General features: G+C 43.3%; 1 protein-coding gene across 2 annotated transcripts in view; it reads left to right on the top strand.

Annotated features, from left to right (window-relative positions):
• Positions 1–17,373, top strand: part of HDAC8 (histone deacetylase 8) — a 219,738-nt gene extending 202,365 nt beyond the window's left edge. For both annotated transcript variants that reach the window (XM_040631015.1, XM_008709722.2), the window contains one exon: positions 16,787–17,373. In XM_040631015.1, the coding sequence (XP_040486949.1) occupies positions 16,787–16,809 (23 nt within the window). In that variant the 3' untranslated portion in view covers positions 16,810–17,373. The remainder of the gene's footprint in view (positions 1–16,786) is intronic.
• The last annotated feature ends 280 nt before the right edge of the window (positions 17,374–17,653 follow it).

Raw genomic sequence — 17,653 nt, 5'->3', positions numbered from 1 at the left:
ATGTCAATTAGATCCAATTGGCTGATAGCATTGGTGAGTTCTTCTGTATATTTTGTCATTTTCTGTCTTGTTCTATTATCAGTTGCTGAGAGAGAGATGTTGAAGTCTCCAATTCTAATTGTGGATCTATTTCTCCATATAGCTCTATCAGCTTCTGCTTCGTGTATTCTGAAGCTCTGTTGTTTGGTGCATATATGTTTCAGATTGCTATATCTTCTTGGTAGATTGACCCTTTCACCATTATGTAACGTCCCTTTCTGTCCATGGTAGTTTTCTTTGCTCTGAAGTCTACTTTATCTGATATGAATATAGCCACTCCTGCTTTCTTTTGATTAATGTTTACATGGCATATATTTTCTATCCTTTTACTTTCAGTGTACTAATATCATATTTGAAGTGAGCTTCTTATAAACAGCATATAGTTGGATCACTTTTTTAGCCACCCTGCCAATCTTTGTCTTTTAACTAATGTATTTAGATCATTCACACTCACTTCTGATATGTTAGGAACTAAATCTACCATTTTATTTTTTGTTTTCTCTTTGTTCCCTCTGTCCTTTCTCTGTTTTCTTCTTCATCCTTTACTGTTGGTGACTTATACCTCTGTTCAAATTTCATTTTGATTCATGGTTAGTGGTTTTGATTGTATCTCTCTGTGTAGGCTTTTTAGTGGTCTCCCTGGATATATATTATATATGCCTAACTTACCACAGTCTGCTAGTATCAACATTTGATCAGTTTGAGTGAAGTGTAGAAACCTTACCTACCTTTAAGTCCTTTCCCCTCTCCCATTTATAATATAATTGCCTTAAGTATTTCCTCTACATACATTTAGTGCTACATCAGTGTTATAATTTTTGTTTCAATCATCAAACATAATTTAGAAAACTAAAGGGGAGGGAAAGGGGCGCCTGGGTGGCTCAGTCGTCAAGCGTATGCCTTCAGCTCAGGGCATGATCCCAGGGTCCTGGGATTGAGCCCCACATCAGGCTCCTCCGCTGGGAGCCTGCTTCTTCCTCTCCCACTCCCCCTGCTTGTGTTCCCTCTCTCACTGTCTGTCTCTCTCTCTCTGTCAAATAAATAAATAAAATCTTTTTTAAAAATAAAAAATAAAATAAAATAAAATAAAGGGGAGGAAAAAAACCTAGTATGTTTATGTTTATTCATATTTTTACTCTTTCCATTGTTCTTTCTTCCTTCCTGATGTTCCAAAATTCCTTCTTTTATCATTATCTTTCCATTGAAAAAGACTTCCTTTAGCTATTCTGTTAAGGTAGGTCTGGTGGCAACAAATTCTCTTAGTTTTCCTTCCTTGGAGAATATCTTTATTTCCCCTTCATTCCTGAAAAATATTTTCACGGACCTAGAATTCTGGGTTGGCAGTTACTTTCTTGCACCATCTGAAAAATATTTTACCACCTCCTTCTGACCTCCATGGTTTTTGATGAGAAAACCACTGTCATTTGAATTATCTTTCCCTTATAGGTAAGGCTTTGTTTCTGTTTAACTCCTTTCCAGAATTTTGTTTTGTTTTTTTAGTTCTTTTTTCCTTTTTTTTAGTTTTTATTTTTCAGGAATGTGATTATGATGGGTCTTGATGTGGATTTCTTTGGATTTATCCAGTTTGGAGTTCAGTCAGATTCTTGAATCTGTAGGTTTGTATCTTTTGCAAAATCTGGGGAATCTTTAGCCATTATTTCTTGAAATTCTTTTTCAATCCCATCCTCTTTCTCCTTGCCCTCTGGGACTTTGGTGACATGAATGTTAGATCCTGGAGGGTTTTTTTTTAAGGTTTACTTATTTATTTGAGAGAGAGACAGAGACAGGGGGAGGGGCAAAGGGAGAGGGTGAGAATCTCAAGCAGACTCCCCACCAATTGCAGAGCCAGACGCAGGGCTCAATCTCACACCCTAAGATCATGACCTGAGCTGAAACAAGTCAGAGGCTCAACTGACTGAGCCACCAAGACACCCCATGAATGTTAGATCTTTTATCATAGTTCCACATGGTCCCTGAGGTTCTTCTCATTTTCTCAGACTATTTTTTGTCTTTTGTTCAAATTGGGTAATTTCTATTGTTCTATATTCCAGTTTACTGATTTTTCCTCTCCCACCTCCCTCCTACTCTTTTGTGGAGCCCATCTGTTGAGTTTTTTATTTCACTTGTATTTTTCAGTTCTAAAATTTCCGTTTAGTTTTTCTTTATTTCTTCTGTTTCTTTGCTGAGACCTCTTATTTTTTATTTTTTTCAAGCATGTTCAGAATTGCTCAGTGAAGTATTTTTATGATGGCCTCTTTAAACTCCTTGTCAGACATTTCCAGCATCTATGTCATCTCTATGTTGACACCTGTTGATTGTCTTTTTCCCATTCAAGTTGATAGTTTCCTGTTTCTTGGTATACATGATGTTCTATTGTATCCTGAAAATTTTAGATATTTTTATGAAATCTGCATCTTCTTTAAATCTTTCATTTTAGCAGGCTTCCTCTGACATCATGATGGCAGAGGAGGGGGGCATCATCCCATTACTTCCAGGTGGGGATAAAAGTCTACATTCCCCACTCAGTGGCCATTGACAGCCTAGAGGGAGGTGGGGCACCTCCTTACTGCTGGGCAAGAGTGGAAATTCAGGTTCCCCATTAGAACTCCACTGATACCACCCTGGCTGGGAATGGAAGTGGCATCTTGTTACTACTCCCCATGTGGTCTCTACTGATGGCAGTGGGTGAGCTTCCTTGCCATTGAACAGGGATAAAAGTTCTAGCTTTCCACTTTGCCTTCTCTGGTGGAAGGGGAGCCTGGTTACTGCTAAGCTAGTTTTTCATTTTAATGTTTCATACATTCAACAAATACGTATTTGGTGTTAATATGTGCCAGGCACTATTCTAGGCACTGGTGTAAATAGGATAGGTAAAGGCCTTGCCCATCATGGAGCTTACATTCTAGTGAGGAAGATAGACAATAAGCAAATAAATATTTAATGTTGGTTACTGATAAATTTCGATGGGGTGCTGTTTTAGATAGGTGGTCAGTAAAGCCCTCCCTGAGGAAGTGACATTTGGGAATAGAGCTTAATGAAGTAAGGAAAGGAGCTTTGCAAAACTTGGGGTGAAAAACATTCTAGATAAAGAGAAGAGCAAGATCAAAGACCCTAAGACAGGAATGGATTTGCTATGTTTTATGTACAGTTGACCCTTGAACAATGTGACAGTTAGGGGCTCCAACACCCTACACACTTGAAACATCTATGTATAACTTTTGTTTGTTTTGTTTTTTTTAATTTTTGTATTTGTTTCTTGGTGTCCCTGGGTGGACATAAATGCATATAATTTTTAAATCCCCAAAAACTTAACTACTAATAGCCTACTGTTGACCAGAAAACTTACTGAAACATAAACAATTAACACATATTTTGTATATGTGTTGTGTACTGTATTCTTTTTTTCTTTAATTTTTTATTTTAATTCCCATTAACTAACATACAGTGTTATATTAGTTTCAGGTGTACAATATGGTGATTTAACAATTCCATACATCACCTGATGCTCATCACAAGTGTACTCCTTAATCCCCATCACTTATTTAACCTATCCCCCCACCTCCTCCCCTCTGGTAACCATGAGTTTGCTCTCTATAATTAAGAGTCTGTTTCTTGATTTCTCTCTCTCTGTCTCTTTTTTTCCTTTGTTCATTTGTTTTCTTTCTTAAATTCCACATAAGAGCGAAATCATATGGTATTTGTCTTTCTCTGACTAATTTATTTCGCTTAACATTATACTCTCTAGCTTTATCAATGTTCTTGCAAACGGCAAGATTTCATTCTTTTTTTAAGATTTTATTTATTTTATTTTTTTATGTGAGAGAGAGAGAGAACACAAGTGGGGGGTGGGACAGAGGGAGAAGTAGACTCCCCACTGAGCAGGGAGCCCAATGTGGGACTTGATTCCAGGACCCTGGGATCATGACCCGAGCTGAAGGCAGACACTTAACTGAGTGAGCCACCCAGGTGCCGATTTCATTCTCTTTTTATGGCTGAATGATATTCCATTGTATATATATACCACATCTTCTTTATCCATTCATCAATTGATGGACACTTGGGCTGCTTCCATATTTTGGCTATTGTAAATAATGCTGCTATAAACATAGGGGTACATGTATCCATTTGAATTAGTGTTTTTGTATTCTTACAATAAAGTAAGGTAGAGAAAAGAAAACGATATTACAAAAATCATAAGAGAAAATACATTTACAGTACTATACTGTAAAAAATCCATGTATAAGTGGACCCACGCTTTTCAAACCATGTTGTTCAAGGGTCAACTGTGTATGTTTTAGTGTGTACTGGAAAGAAATATAACTGTCACATCAAACTCTGGTGATTTCACAGGTTTCATTGCTTAGGATAAGGTTAAGTTTTTTTATTTTTTTTTAAGATTTTATTTATTTATTCGACAGAGAGAGAGACAGCCAGCAAGAGAGGGAACACAGGCAGGGGGAGTGGGAGAGGAAGAAGCAGGCTCATAGCGGAGGAGCCCGATGTGGGGCTCGATCCCATAACGCTGGGATCACGCCCTGAGCCGAAGGCAGACGCTTAACCGCTGTGCCACCCAGGCGCCCCAAGGTTAAGTTTTTTTTAAAACACAGTTGGTATAAAAGAGGTTTCCACATAAGAGGTATGTAAATACGACAAATTTCTTGGCAGTATTGATGTTTGGGAAGCAAACCTGTCACTGAGGTAGATGTTATTAACTCCATTCGACAGATGAGAGAACTGAGGCTTGGGGAGGTTGATTAGCTTGTACAAGGTCACAGAGCAAGTAAGGGAGCTGGAATTCCACATGAGAAACTGAAGGTCATGCCCAAGGTTTAGAAGAGGAAATATGGCATTTTCCTTCTTCCTGGTGGAGTTGTTGGTTGTTGTATTCAACAAACCAAGAAATTTTGAAGAATACTTGGAGACCTCTAATGTGTTTAACTAAGCTTTTTTTTTTCTGTTGGCCCTAAGTCCATGCCTAAAGCAAATATATCACTTATTCCCCCCCAGCTTTTAGCTCTAAAATAATCAAGGGGCAAAAAGGAGGTTAGAACTTACTAGAGAAGATACTCTTAACTACAGAGAACAAACTGAGGGTTGATGGAGGGAGGTGGGTGGGGGATGGGCTAAATGGGTCATGGGGATTAGGAGGGCACTTGTAGCAATGAGCACTGGTTGTTATATGTAAGTGATGAACCACTAAATTCTACTGAAACTAATATTACACTATATGTTAAGTAACTAGAATGTAAATAAAAACTTGGAATGTTAAAAAAATAAAATAAAATGAACTGCATTTTTCTGTTTAAAAAAAAGAACTTATTAGAGAAAATAAGGTAAAACACTCAGAGTTCTGGAATGCCTTACTGTTGACAATTCCCTCAGTCTACCCGGAGGCCCTTTAACCAACTGAGATTCAGGTGCTGTCTTTCTCATAGCTGCCAAACCCAGCAGTGCTGATAGGCATTTTATGCCAGAGTAAGCAGGCCCAGCCTCCCTGGCCTTGATGCTGAGGGGCAGTTTTTGCAGGATTCTCACCACAAAGTTCCAGGGGAAGCTCTACAGACGTCCCGTCCTGTGGACTCCTCTGCTACACCTGGACCAGGACATCCCCAAGCTACAGTCAGGCCACCAAAGAGCTCTCAGTGTTTTGAGAAAGGGAAGCATCTTTATAGGCTTCTGGTTTACCCACATCCTTCTGCCTCTTTGCAGCTCCAAGCATATTTTGGAGGGAGATTTCATAAAGATTTCGAAATTGAGTTAGAATTTCAAGTCTATTGTGACATGCAAATTAGTCCTGCTTGTCCGTTGGCAGCAATGCAGCTGAAGTGCCTAGAGACGGGCCATAAAATGAAAACATCAAAGTGATTAAATGTGCCCGAAGAGCATAATTGAGTGCATGAATAAGAGAAAATAAAACAAATTGATTTTCTCCAGTGCCAGAAAAACAGAATAATTGAGAACAAAATAATAGACTTTGAAGTAATCAAAGTGAGGAATGTACCATAGTGACATAGAAACAGCCAGTTGTGGGGGAGATTTATTGTGTTTCTGTTATCATTTTTACAACTTTAATTTCATTAGCTAATAAATACAAATCAATTGAAAAATCAGTCAACCAGAGAGGAGGCAGTCCCAAGCCAAGATTTTTATTCACATCTCTAAAAGAGGCTGAAGCAGTGATCCTTAATCTATTTTCATAGGCACACATACCCCCGTGAGCTGGAAAACAAGTTCTGGGAGTCCTCTCTGCTTTGGAGGTGATGATGTTCTGTTCTGCCAGTCACTTTCCACATATAAGTTTACAGATTCAACTTTCAAAAGGGTCACTTTTATACCCCGCCAGGATTTCCGACAGAATGGCCTGAGCACAGCATCTTGGTTTACAGAGATGACGTTTTCACGGCACTGACCCGCACTTATGGGCTTGCACTGGGCCCTTCTGAATTTGCGGGGCGGTGGCCGGGGCAGCTACAGCAACAACAGCGGGACTACCCACCACTCTTGCAGTGCTGATGAGTGTCTGTGGCTCACTCCTACCACAGCCATCGCACGCGCACGCGTGTGCAACACTGAAATCGAATCCAAAACCAAGAAGGCCCAGCAAGAGTATGTCACCGCTTTGGTTTCCAGCCTGGCCACCGTGATGCTGGGGAGGATCGGGGACGGAAGCTCGGCTGGGAGACTTCTCATGCTGAGCGTAGCAGTAGAGCACCGGGGGCAGCAAGCTATGCCGGGGCCGGGTATTGGAACATCACAGAGCAAACATGAGATCAATGCAGAACTATTTTTATGGCTTCTCCAAGGAAAGAATCTGTCCGCCGTGCTCCCCAGCTGTTCATGACTGGGCTCGGTGGCCCTTCACCTCAGGATCCGCGGTGGTGGCTAATGTGACTCGGATTGCAGTTTTTCCTTTCACAGACCCTTGAGCTGCTCTGGCAGCTGTTGGCACTTCCAGATGTTCATGACACACCTTCAGGGCTTCAGGGCTCCACAGTTAGCCACCATGCCTTTGGCTCCAGTAAAGGTCTTTGGGACCACTGGGACTGTAAAGCAGGGTGTACAGAAGGAGTTGGCAGTGCTGAGACTGGCACTACTTGTTGGCTCAGTCAGGATGGCATGGTTAATAGATTGTGCCTGCCAGGCTATTTGTGCTGGAAAATTTATCTTCCAGGAAGTACCTCGATACTGAAAGGAGTCTCTCTGACCTTCTGGTGGTATCCAAGGCCTAATCATGGTGTGCCTTGAGGTGAGCAGGGAACGGTTAGCATTTAGCTCCTTTGTGCAAGAGAAGGAGAGTTTATCTCCAGCCCGGGCCGAAAACCTCAGCTTCCATTTCCCACTGGTGTTTGGGTGGAGCAAAATGGAGCAAATGGATTTCACAACTCTAAAGCATTATACAGATGTAAGGCTGTATTATTCTTCCTGCCACTGCTATTCCCATTATCCTGGATTTCCCAGCCCAGAATTTTTGCCTGAAAAAGAAATACGGAGAAAGCACATGGACCAAGGAACCTGGAGCTGTGACTCCAAAACGGCTGGGAGGCATTGCCCAGCCCAGCAGATAAACCACTCCAGGCCAAGCTCCACAGGCTGGCTGGCAGACAAGCAGCCCACTCCTGTGATGTCACCTCTACAGTTACTTGTGCCTGTCCCTCCACATGGAGCCAGCAGATTTAGGCACAGGAGGGGAGAAAAAATGAATCATAAGCTATTTTAGAAGTTGCTTCGATTCTGTGTGAGACTGCAGTAGTCCCTTGCAAGCTAAGACCGGAGCACCCTAGCCATCAGGGTCATATCCTCTAAGCGCTGATATCCTGTAAATGCCAGAAGCTTGGTGGGATTAATCCACAGCCTCGGGTTCTAATTCAGGTCAGAGGCGCAGAAGTGGTAATTGGTGGTTATACTTAATTGTCATTGAAAGGCTTTCTGATGACAGGAGGGATCTACATTCCAAGGCAAGCAATACAGTTGACAATTAAGAGCTAAAATTAAATCAGCCTTCCCTATCAGCACATGTCCAAGGCTTCATAGAAATCTTTTGTTCTGCCATTGTTCCCAGGCAGAGAGTAAGACCCTCCCCTCCTCCAAGAAACATGGTTGTGGTGGGGCAGCAGCTGGAAAACTTCCTCTAGCCCTAGATCACGCTAGATGGGCCTCCTCCCCATCTTAAAATCATTCAGAGGCTCCCCATAGCCTGTAGGATAAGGCCACGGCCTTCTAGGCCCTTGATGATCTGGCCTCTGGCCATCTCTCCAACCTCATTGCCCCCTTCCCTGACCATCATCCTGTGCTCTGGCCACAAAAACTTTGCAGTTGCTTTTGTATATCCAGTTGTGCCTAGAACATTCTCTCCCCCTTTGCCCTTAAAGATGCTGCCTCCTCTGTGAAACCCTCCACACCCTCTCAATATGCCCTTGGCACTCCGTACAGATGGGTATTTTATCACCTTGTTGTGGACTATGATGTGTTTGTCTCCATATAGACCTTTCCCACTCGACTGAGAACTTCTTGAGCTAAAGAGCTATGTTTTGTTTCTCCCCTGTGACCTCAGCACCCAGCACAGGGCCTAGCCCAATGTAGACAACAATAAAGGCTTGTGAAATGAATGCACAGAGATGGGGGACCAGGTTGGGTTGAGGGAGCTGGATGGCAGGGGGCCGGGGTGGGGGAGGGGACCGTCTAAGATTCTCAGATACTAGAAGCAGCAGAGCAGCCTGGGCAGCAGCTGTCCAAGAGAAATCCCTACAGTGATTTCTCTCAAAACGTGCCTCCTCTACCTCTGTGTGAGAGACGATTTGAGATGACACAAGGATATTTTTCATTTTAATAGTTGTATTCATTTTAGTGTATGTTTTAAAATATACCAAGCAGGGGCACTGGGGTGACTCAGTCAGTTAAGCGTCTGCCTTCAGCTCAGGTCATGATCTCAGGGTCCTGGGATCAAGTCCCACATTGGGCTCCCTGCTAGTGGGGAGTCTGCTTCTCCCTCTCCCTCTGCCTCTCCCCCCCACTCGTGCTCTCTCTCACGCTCTGTCTCTCAAATAAATAAATAAAATCTCTTTAAAAATAATAAAATAAAATGTACTAAGCACATCAAGTCTGTTGATGATGATGATTACCTACTACTACTTAGGATAGATGAGACCCAAATAGATATTAAATTTTTTTAAAGATTTTATTTATTTATTTATTTGACAGAGAGAGAGAGAGAGAGTGTGCACACGAGCAGGGGGAGCGGCAGAGGGAGAGGGAGAAGCAGGCTCCCCACTGAGCAAGGAGCCCAACTCGGGGCTTAGTCCCAGGACCCCAGGACCATGACCTGAGCCCAAGGCAGATGTTTAACCAACTGAGCCACCCAGGCGCCCCAGTATTAAAATTTCTAAAGTGAGTTGGTATAAAGAAAAATATTGTTACTGTCAATACAGGTGTTAAGTAGATATGACAGCATAACTGAAACGGGTACCCATATAATGGAAGTTTTGGAAACAGTTTTCAACAGTCCTAAATTGACTTCTCTGTTTCTCCATGGTGCCACTCAGCCTCCAAGGGCTCTGGGGTCACTCCAGCGTCCCTCCAGACTGCTGTGACACTGCTCATCTTCAGAACTCATTTGCCACTTACCCTGGTGGCATGGGTGCTCCTTTTGTAAGCCGATGTTGGCTCACCTCGACCACATTTATAAGAGCCTTAAGAGCAATGACCAAGCTTTAAACCTCTGCGAACAGACTAGGAGAGTGCTTTATCAGCTGCTGTACAGTTCTACAGATGTCCGTTTCTTCAATGAATATTTATTGGGCACCTATCATGTGCCAGGAACTGGTGAGGGTGCTAACAGTAGAGTGATGAACAAGACAGACAATGGTTCTGCCCTCACAAAGCTCGTGACGGAATACAGACCCAATCCCATCAATACACAAGATGTATTCGGTGTGCTGAGTGCATTGAAGACAACAAAACAGGATGATGTGACAGAAAGTTGGGGGGGGGGTTGGCCACAGAGATGGGGCAGTCATAAGGCCTCTCAGAGATAATGTTTGAATTGAGACCCAAATGAGAAGAGTCAGAAATGGGAGTATCTAGGGACAGAGCATTCCAGGTGGAAGGAACGGTAAGTGCAAAGTGGGGGGTGGGGGGCTAAGGAGGAAAAAATTACTCGTGTGTTCCAGCAACACAAAGAAGCCCCGCGTGGCTAGAACAGAGTCAGCAGGAGGGTGGTGGTAGGAGACAGGAGACAGGTACCAGAACCGCCAGGGCTTGGCAGCTAAGGAGTTTGGATTTGATTCCTCGTGTGATTAGCAGCCATAGAGAATCTTGAACATAGCAGTGATGTGCGCTGACCTAAGTGTTAACAAAATACTCTGGCTGCTATATAGAAAACAGGTTGTAGGGGACAAGGATAGAAATGGGGAGACCAATTTTGAGACTATTAAAGTTGTCCGTGCAAGGGGTGATAGTGGTTCGGAGTAAAGTTAGAGCAGTGAAGGATGAAGGGAGGTGGGTGGACTTGGAATATATTGTACAGGTAGAACTGACAGGACTTGCTAATGGATTGAAAGGGAGGTTGTAAGTGAAGGAGGAAATACAGATGATCCCTAGTCAATGTCACAGAGAAAAGAAACCCCAAGGGAACCGTTCCCTATCTGCACTGTCCAATACAGTCACCGCTAGCCACACGTAGCCATTTAAATTGAAGTTAATTAAAATTAAATGAAATTTAAAATTCACCTCCTCACTTGCATTAGCCATATTTCAAATGCCCAATAGCCACATGTAACTAGCGGCTACCATATTGGGCAGCATAGATATGGAACAGTTTCAGTCATAACAGGAAGTTCTATTGGACAATACTGCTCTACATTTTATTTCATCTTTTTCAAGATTGATGTATCTATTTTACAGAGATTGCATGAGCGGGGGAGGGGCAGAGGGAGAGAGAGAGAGGGGAAGCAGACACCCCACTGAGCGGGGAGCCCAACACGGGGCTCTATCCCCGAGATCATGGCCTGAGCTGAAACCAAGAGTTGGACACTTGACGGGCTGAGCCATCCAGGTGTGCCGCTACTCTACATTTTAAAAAGTAAAGAATACAGGAATAAAAAGGCAAGCCACAGGCTGGGAGAAATATTTGCAAAACACATATCTAATAAAGGACTGGTATCCAAAATATACGAAGAACTCTTAAAACTCAACAATAAGAAAACAACAACCCGATTAACAAATGGGCCAAAGACCTTAACAGACACCTTACCAGAGAAGACAGACAAGTGGCAAATAAGTGTATGAAAATATGCTCACTATCCTGTCACTAAGGAATTACAAGTTAAAACAATGAGATACCACTATATGTCTATTAGAATACCTCAAAACCAAAACACTGACAACACCAAATGCCGGCAAGGATGTGGGACAACAGGAACTCTCATTCATTGCTGGTGGGAATGCAAAATGGTACAACCCCTTTGGAAGACAAGTGGCAGTTTCTTCCAACGTTTTAACGTACCATCCAGCAGTTAGTTGCACTCCTTGCTATTTACTCAAATAAGTTGAAAACTCGTGTCCACCCAAAAACCTGCATATGAATATTTATGGCCGCTTTTTTCATAATTGCCAAAACTTGGAAGCAACCAAGAAGCCCTTCAGTAGATAAATGGATAAACAAATCGTGGTGTATCCAGACAATGGAATATTTTTCAGCGCGAAAAACAAATTAACTCTCAAGCTACAAAAAGACATGGAGGACACTTAAGTGCTTATTGCTAAATGAAGGAAGACAGTTTGTAAAGGCTGCATACCCTATGATTCCAACCGTATGACATTCTCAAATAGGCAGAACTAGAGAGACAGGTCAGTGGGTGCCGGGGCTTTAGGGAAAGGAAGGGAGGCACGAACAGGTGCAGCGCAGGAGTTGCAGGGCAGTCAAGCTATTCTGTATGATACTGTAATGGTGAATACATAACATTATACACTTGTCAAAACTCAGAATTGTACAAACACCAAGAGTGAACCCTAATGTAAACTATGGGTTTTACTTAATCATCATGTGTCCGTATTCATTCGTCACCTATAACAAATGTACCGTGCTAACGCAAAATGTTGATAATAGAGGGGACGCTGCCTGCCAGGGGAGGCAAGAGGCAAGAGGATATGAGGACTCTTGGTACTTTCGGCTCGGTTTTTCTGTAAACCTAAAGGGGCTCTAAAAATAAGGTCTATTAACTTGAAAAAAAAAAAAGGACTAAAGAGAGAGCTTACCAGCACCTAGTGCCTGGCAAAGAATAGATACTCTGTAAATGTTTATTGAACAAATGCAAGAACAAATGAGTCAGTCAGTCAGTTGATGAAGCAATAGAACCCAGGCCTCCTGAGTCCCAATTCAGTATTCTTTCTTATACACCAGAGGTAGGACGATGGGATAATGTATTGTCCAAACCAAGATATTTGAGGACGAAATGGGGTGTTGTAGGTGTAAGTCAGAACTGTCCTGGAGATAACCCAGAGATCACAAACCCGGAGCCCAGGAGCCACATCTTGCCTCCAAAATTGTTTTATTTGGCCTCACATATTGATATCTTAAAAAGTGTAAAGCAATTGTCTGCATCTAACACTGTGGAAACTTTGCATACAAATGGAAATTTTTGCCTTCTCTTGGAATTTGGAAATATCTGGTCACACTGGGCCCACCTTCCTGCACAGTGGTAAATGTCTGGGACTGGGTTGCAGCTGCCCTTTTCGTGGACATGTGCTGTCCTCTGCCACAAGCCCCACCGTTCCCTCTTGTATATCCTACCCTAGGCCAAGTGTGAATTTCCATTTGTCATCTCACTTACACTGCTTTGGTTTTGTTTTCTTTTGTAATAGAATTAGGAGAAAAGGGAACTATTTCTTGTACTCATGTCATGACTCAAAATAAGAAAAAGAAGAAAGGCTCAAGAAGGCTCCATACGTCTTCCCCCCATCAGCTTGATTCACATACAGTGCATTCTTGGCCTCTATAAGCATTTGTGTTTTCCTCCTCTGCTCTGTTCTCTGTGTCTCCCCAGACCCCAGACCATGCTGGCCTTTAGAATTTTCTCGGGCTGCCACCCACTTTTGGAAAAGCTAGACATGAGGGGGAAACAATGGGCATTATTTAAGCTTACGTTTTTATTGTTACCCAAACTCAATATTGGTCATCATCAACTTTTGGCGGAAATTATTTCTGTTGTTTTTCTTAATTGCCTCCAAATGTAACTGGAGAGTGAGACAGAGCAGCAGAGCATACATCACCCACCTTTCCTTTCTGTGAACATGTGTTGTTGGCACACTTGGACATGGAATTTTGTTTATCCACGCATTCACTCATTCATCATCAAGCTCTGGCTACACTTAAGAGTTGGAAGGACCCCTCGCTTCAGGATCAGGATCCCCTATAGGTTTTCCTCAGCAGAGGCAACGTATCGTTGCAAAGGCCCCCGTGGAGATGGGAAAGTATGGGTGGGGCACGCTTAAGCGAAGGTGTTGGACTTCATTCGTAGGTAGTGAGGAGCTGCTGAAGGGTTCTTGGAGCAGGGGAGGCGTGTGCTCACAGCTAGTGATTGCGTGGAGGACAGCTCCAGAGGCAGGAGCACCAGTGAGGAGGCCATTGCATGACCCGCGTGATGAGAGATGTGACTCAGTTCAAGACAGCGGAACGGAAAGGAGAGGACAGAGTTTCGAGGCATCTTGAGGTTAGGCTTGGCGACTCATTAGATGTAGAGGAGGCTTGAACTAAGAGACGAAGAATCAAAGATTGTCCAGAGAGGATGAGCTTCAGGCTTTAAAACACCAAAAACATGATCCACAAAATTAACTTTTGTTTTGTAAGAGTTAAGAGAATGATGGGACACCTGAGTGGCTCAGTCAGTTAAGCATCTGCCTTCAACTCAGGTCAGGATCCCAGGGTCTTGGGATCGAGTCCCACATCGGGCTCCTTGCTTAGCGGGGAGCCAGCTTCTCCCTCTGCCTGCCGCTCCCCCTGCTTGTGCTCTCTTTCTCTGGCAAATAAATAAATAAAATATTTTTTAAAAAAGGAAATAAGAGTTGAGAGAATGAAAAGACGAGTTACATATTGAGATAAAATATTTGCAAATCTTATCTCTAACAGCTCTGTATCTGGAATATATAAAGAACTCTCCAAACTCAACAGTTAAAAAAAATCCAATTAGCAAAAGACATGAGGAGGATATACAGAGGGCAAATAAGCACATGAAAAGATGTTCAACATCATTAGCCATTAAAAAAATCCAAACAGAGACCATAGTGAGAGATCTCTACACACCTATAGGAATGGCCAAAATAAAAACTAGTGACACCACCAAATGCTGACAAAAATGCTGAGAAATGGGACGCCTGGGTGGCTCCATCGGTTAAGCGGCTGACCCCTGATTTTGGCTCAGGTAGTGATCTCAGGGTCCTGGGATCGAGCCCTGAGTGGGCTCTGCTCTCAGCAGGGAGTCTGCTTATGGATTTTCTCTCTCCCTCTGCTTCTGCCCCTCCTCCCACTCGTGCTCTCTCTGTCTGTGTCTCTCTCTCCAATAAATAAATAAACCTTTTTAAAAAAATGCTGAGAAACTAGATCCCTCATACATTGCTGGTGGACATGCAAAATGGTATGACCGGAAAACAGCTTGACAGTTTTCAAACCAAACATGCAACTACCGTAGAGTCCGGCAACTGCACTCTTGGGCATTTATCCCAGAGAAATGAAAGCTATGTTCACACGAAAACATGTACATGGATGTTCATAGCAGCTTTCCGTGTAATAGCCCCAAACTGGAAACAGCGCGTGAATGGTTAAACACACTCTGGTGCATCCAGACCATGGACTCCTACTCTGTAGTAAAAAGGAACCAACCTAACATACAACAACTTGGACGGATCTTCAGGGCACAATGCTGAGTGAAGAAAGCCAATCTCAACGGGTTATATACAAATTTAGAGAACGAACGGGAGACCAGATTAATGGTTATCAGGGAGTAGGGATTAGAGGGGAGTTACCATAACAAGGTGGCAGGAGGGAGATCTTTCTGGTGGTGGATGAAGTTCTGTATCTTCTTGTGGTAGGGATTACACAAATCTACATGTGATAAAACTGCAGAGAACCATACACTTACACACACACACACACACACACACACACACGTGCATGTAAAACTGATGAAATCTGAATATGGTCTGTGGTGTTGTACCAGTGTCAATTTCCTGAGTTTGAGATCAAATAATCATGATGAAAAATGTTGCCACTTGGAGAAACTTGATGAAGGGTACCTCTTGATATTGTTTTACAACCTCATATAAATCTATGATAATTTAAAAATAAAAAGTAAAGTAACACCCATGCAAAAAAAGGAATAAACTGTTGATACACCTAAAAGTTTGCATGACACACAGACATTGCACTGCGTGAAAGAAGCCAGTCACGAAAGGTTCCGCACTTTCTTTTCTTCCATTCATACAACAGTCTCAAAAAGGCAACACTTACAGTGATGAGAATAGGTCAGTGATCGCCAGGTGGTAAGAGGCAAAGGAGAGGATGTGACTACCAAGGGACAGCACAGGGAATTTTGGAGGGTAATGGGACTGTTCTGTGTCATGAATCCATACATGTGTTAAAACTCATAGACCTGCACATACAAATCAAGTCAAATTTCCTGCACGTTAATTTAAAATTAAAACTGAAACTAGAGAGCCACCTGGCTGGCTTAGTCAAAAAAAAACATGCAACTGTTGATCTCAGGGTCCTGAGTTCAAGCCCCATGTCAGGTGTAGAGATTACTAAAAAATAAATAAATAAACTTTATTACTAAAATAAATAAATAAACTTTAAATAAATAAATAAGACTAGATAGGCAAGTGGGTGCTGATTTGTTTTTTCCCTTCCTTCCTCCTTCCATTCATTCAACCGTTTATTGAGCACCTGCTGTGTGTGAGGCACTGGGCTAGACTTTGGCAATCAACCAAAAGTAAGACAGCCCGGGTCCCTGCCCTTGTGCCTTATTCTTCCTGTGTTGGAGGAGAAGTCAGTAGGGTCTGGAGCCAGTGTTTGCTTGGGGAAGTGTGGCAAGGGGAAAGCTGTGGAGAGACCAAGTGAGCAGATTTTTCATTCGTGGAGCTCAGTCTTGTAGGACTTCAGGGGCTCACTTTTCCCTAAGAGGCTCTTAGCCTGAGGGCAGGGGAAAGCCCCCAGTTCATGTTCTGTAGGTGGTCACAAGACAAAAAGCTAGGGGGGTTGTGCCCAGCCAGCTAAGCCAGGAAGAAAGGTTGAGGGTGGGGGAAGATTTGATGCAGTTAGTGAAGTGTGAACTCTAAAAAGCTGCCTGAATGTGTGTGTGTGTGTGTGTGTGTGTGTGTGTGTGTGTGTGTGTGTGGCTTAAAAGAATCCTTTGTTTAGCTCCTGACTCTGTGGATTGGCAATTGGGCTGGGCTCAGCTGGACGGTTCTTCTGCCGGTTTTGGCTGGGTTCACCCAGCACTGCTGTCAGCCGGCTGCCGAAGGCCTCACTCACTGGTCTGGTGGGTAACTGGCAGTTGCCAGGGTAACTCAGCAATATGTCTCTCACCGTCCAGCAGGTTAGCCTGGGCTTGTTCATTCGTTGGGGTCTCTGGGTTCCCAAGAGCAGCAAGAGAACAAGCCCCAGAATGTGAGTGCTTTAAAGAAAAAAACAGCTGTATTGAGGTATAATTCACATATGTTACCTGAATTTGAATTTTGTTTTCTCTCCTGTTTGCAGGGAATCTGAAGCATGTGGTCTAGTTGACAAAAAGAGATCAAGTTTCCAGAGCCGAGGAGCAGCGCCTGTAATGAAGACGGCGTGTTTATGCGAGCAGTGTGTGGAATTTGTGACTGCAGGGGAAATTTGGAAGAAATTACTTCCTGAAAATTTCCAAGGGGCACCAAGTGGCAGCTGGCCTCCTGGGGTGAGACAGGCAGGCACCCCAGAGGCCTCAACTAGGCCTAGGGGAAGAGAGAGATTTCCAGCATTTAAAGTGTTTATTTTTTAAAAAAATACACACACACACACACACACACAACACAAATGCCGTTTTTAATCTTTGAAAATTATTTTTAAGCAAGTTGGGGAGGGGGTATTTTTATTTTCTTAAAGGAGACATCAGAAGCTGGAGAAAAGCACGGAGCTTTGGTCACTGGTTTGCGTGGTGGGGGGAGCCAAGAGACAGGGTTTGGGCCTCAGGACCATCCAGATGGACTGTTAGGGGAGGGGGACTGATCAGCGGACGGGGAGGTGGGGAGAAAGCTACCTGTGTTGTTTTTAGGATTCTGGATCTATTTTGTTTTTTAATAAAATCTTGGAAAACCTACCTCTTCGTCCCATTGTCCTCGTCGTCTGGTGCCCCTGACAGCACTCACAGTTCTGAACATTTCCTCTCGACGAAGTATCAAGAATAACACTGATGCTTCCACAGTTTGTTCCCCACCGGCCAGGGAAGCTGACTCTGGGTGCTGGATCCCCCACGACCCCCACCCCCACTCCACTGCACCCCACCACCACCACCACCCCCCACCCTCACGGAGGAACTAAAGTGTCCCCACTAAGTCCTGGCGACACAGGGCCGAGCTCTGTCCTGTGCTGGGGCCC

This window comes from Ursus maritimus (genome assembly GCF_017311325.1).
Source record: "Ursus maritimus isolate PB19 chromosome X unlocalized genomic scaffold, ASM1731132v1 scaffold_X1, whole genome shotgun sequence".
NCBI classification, from domain to species: Eukaryota; Metazoa; Chordata; class Mammalia; order Carnivora; family Ursidae; genus Ursus; species Ursus maritimus.
The sequence above is the reverse complement of the archived record's forward strand: the minus strand, read 5'-3'. Positions and strand labels throughout refer to the sequence as shown.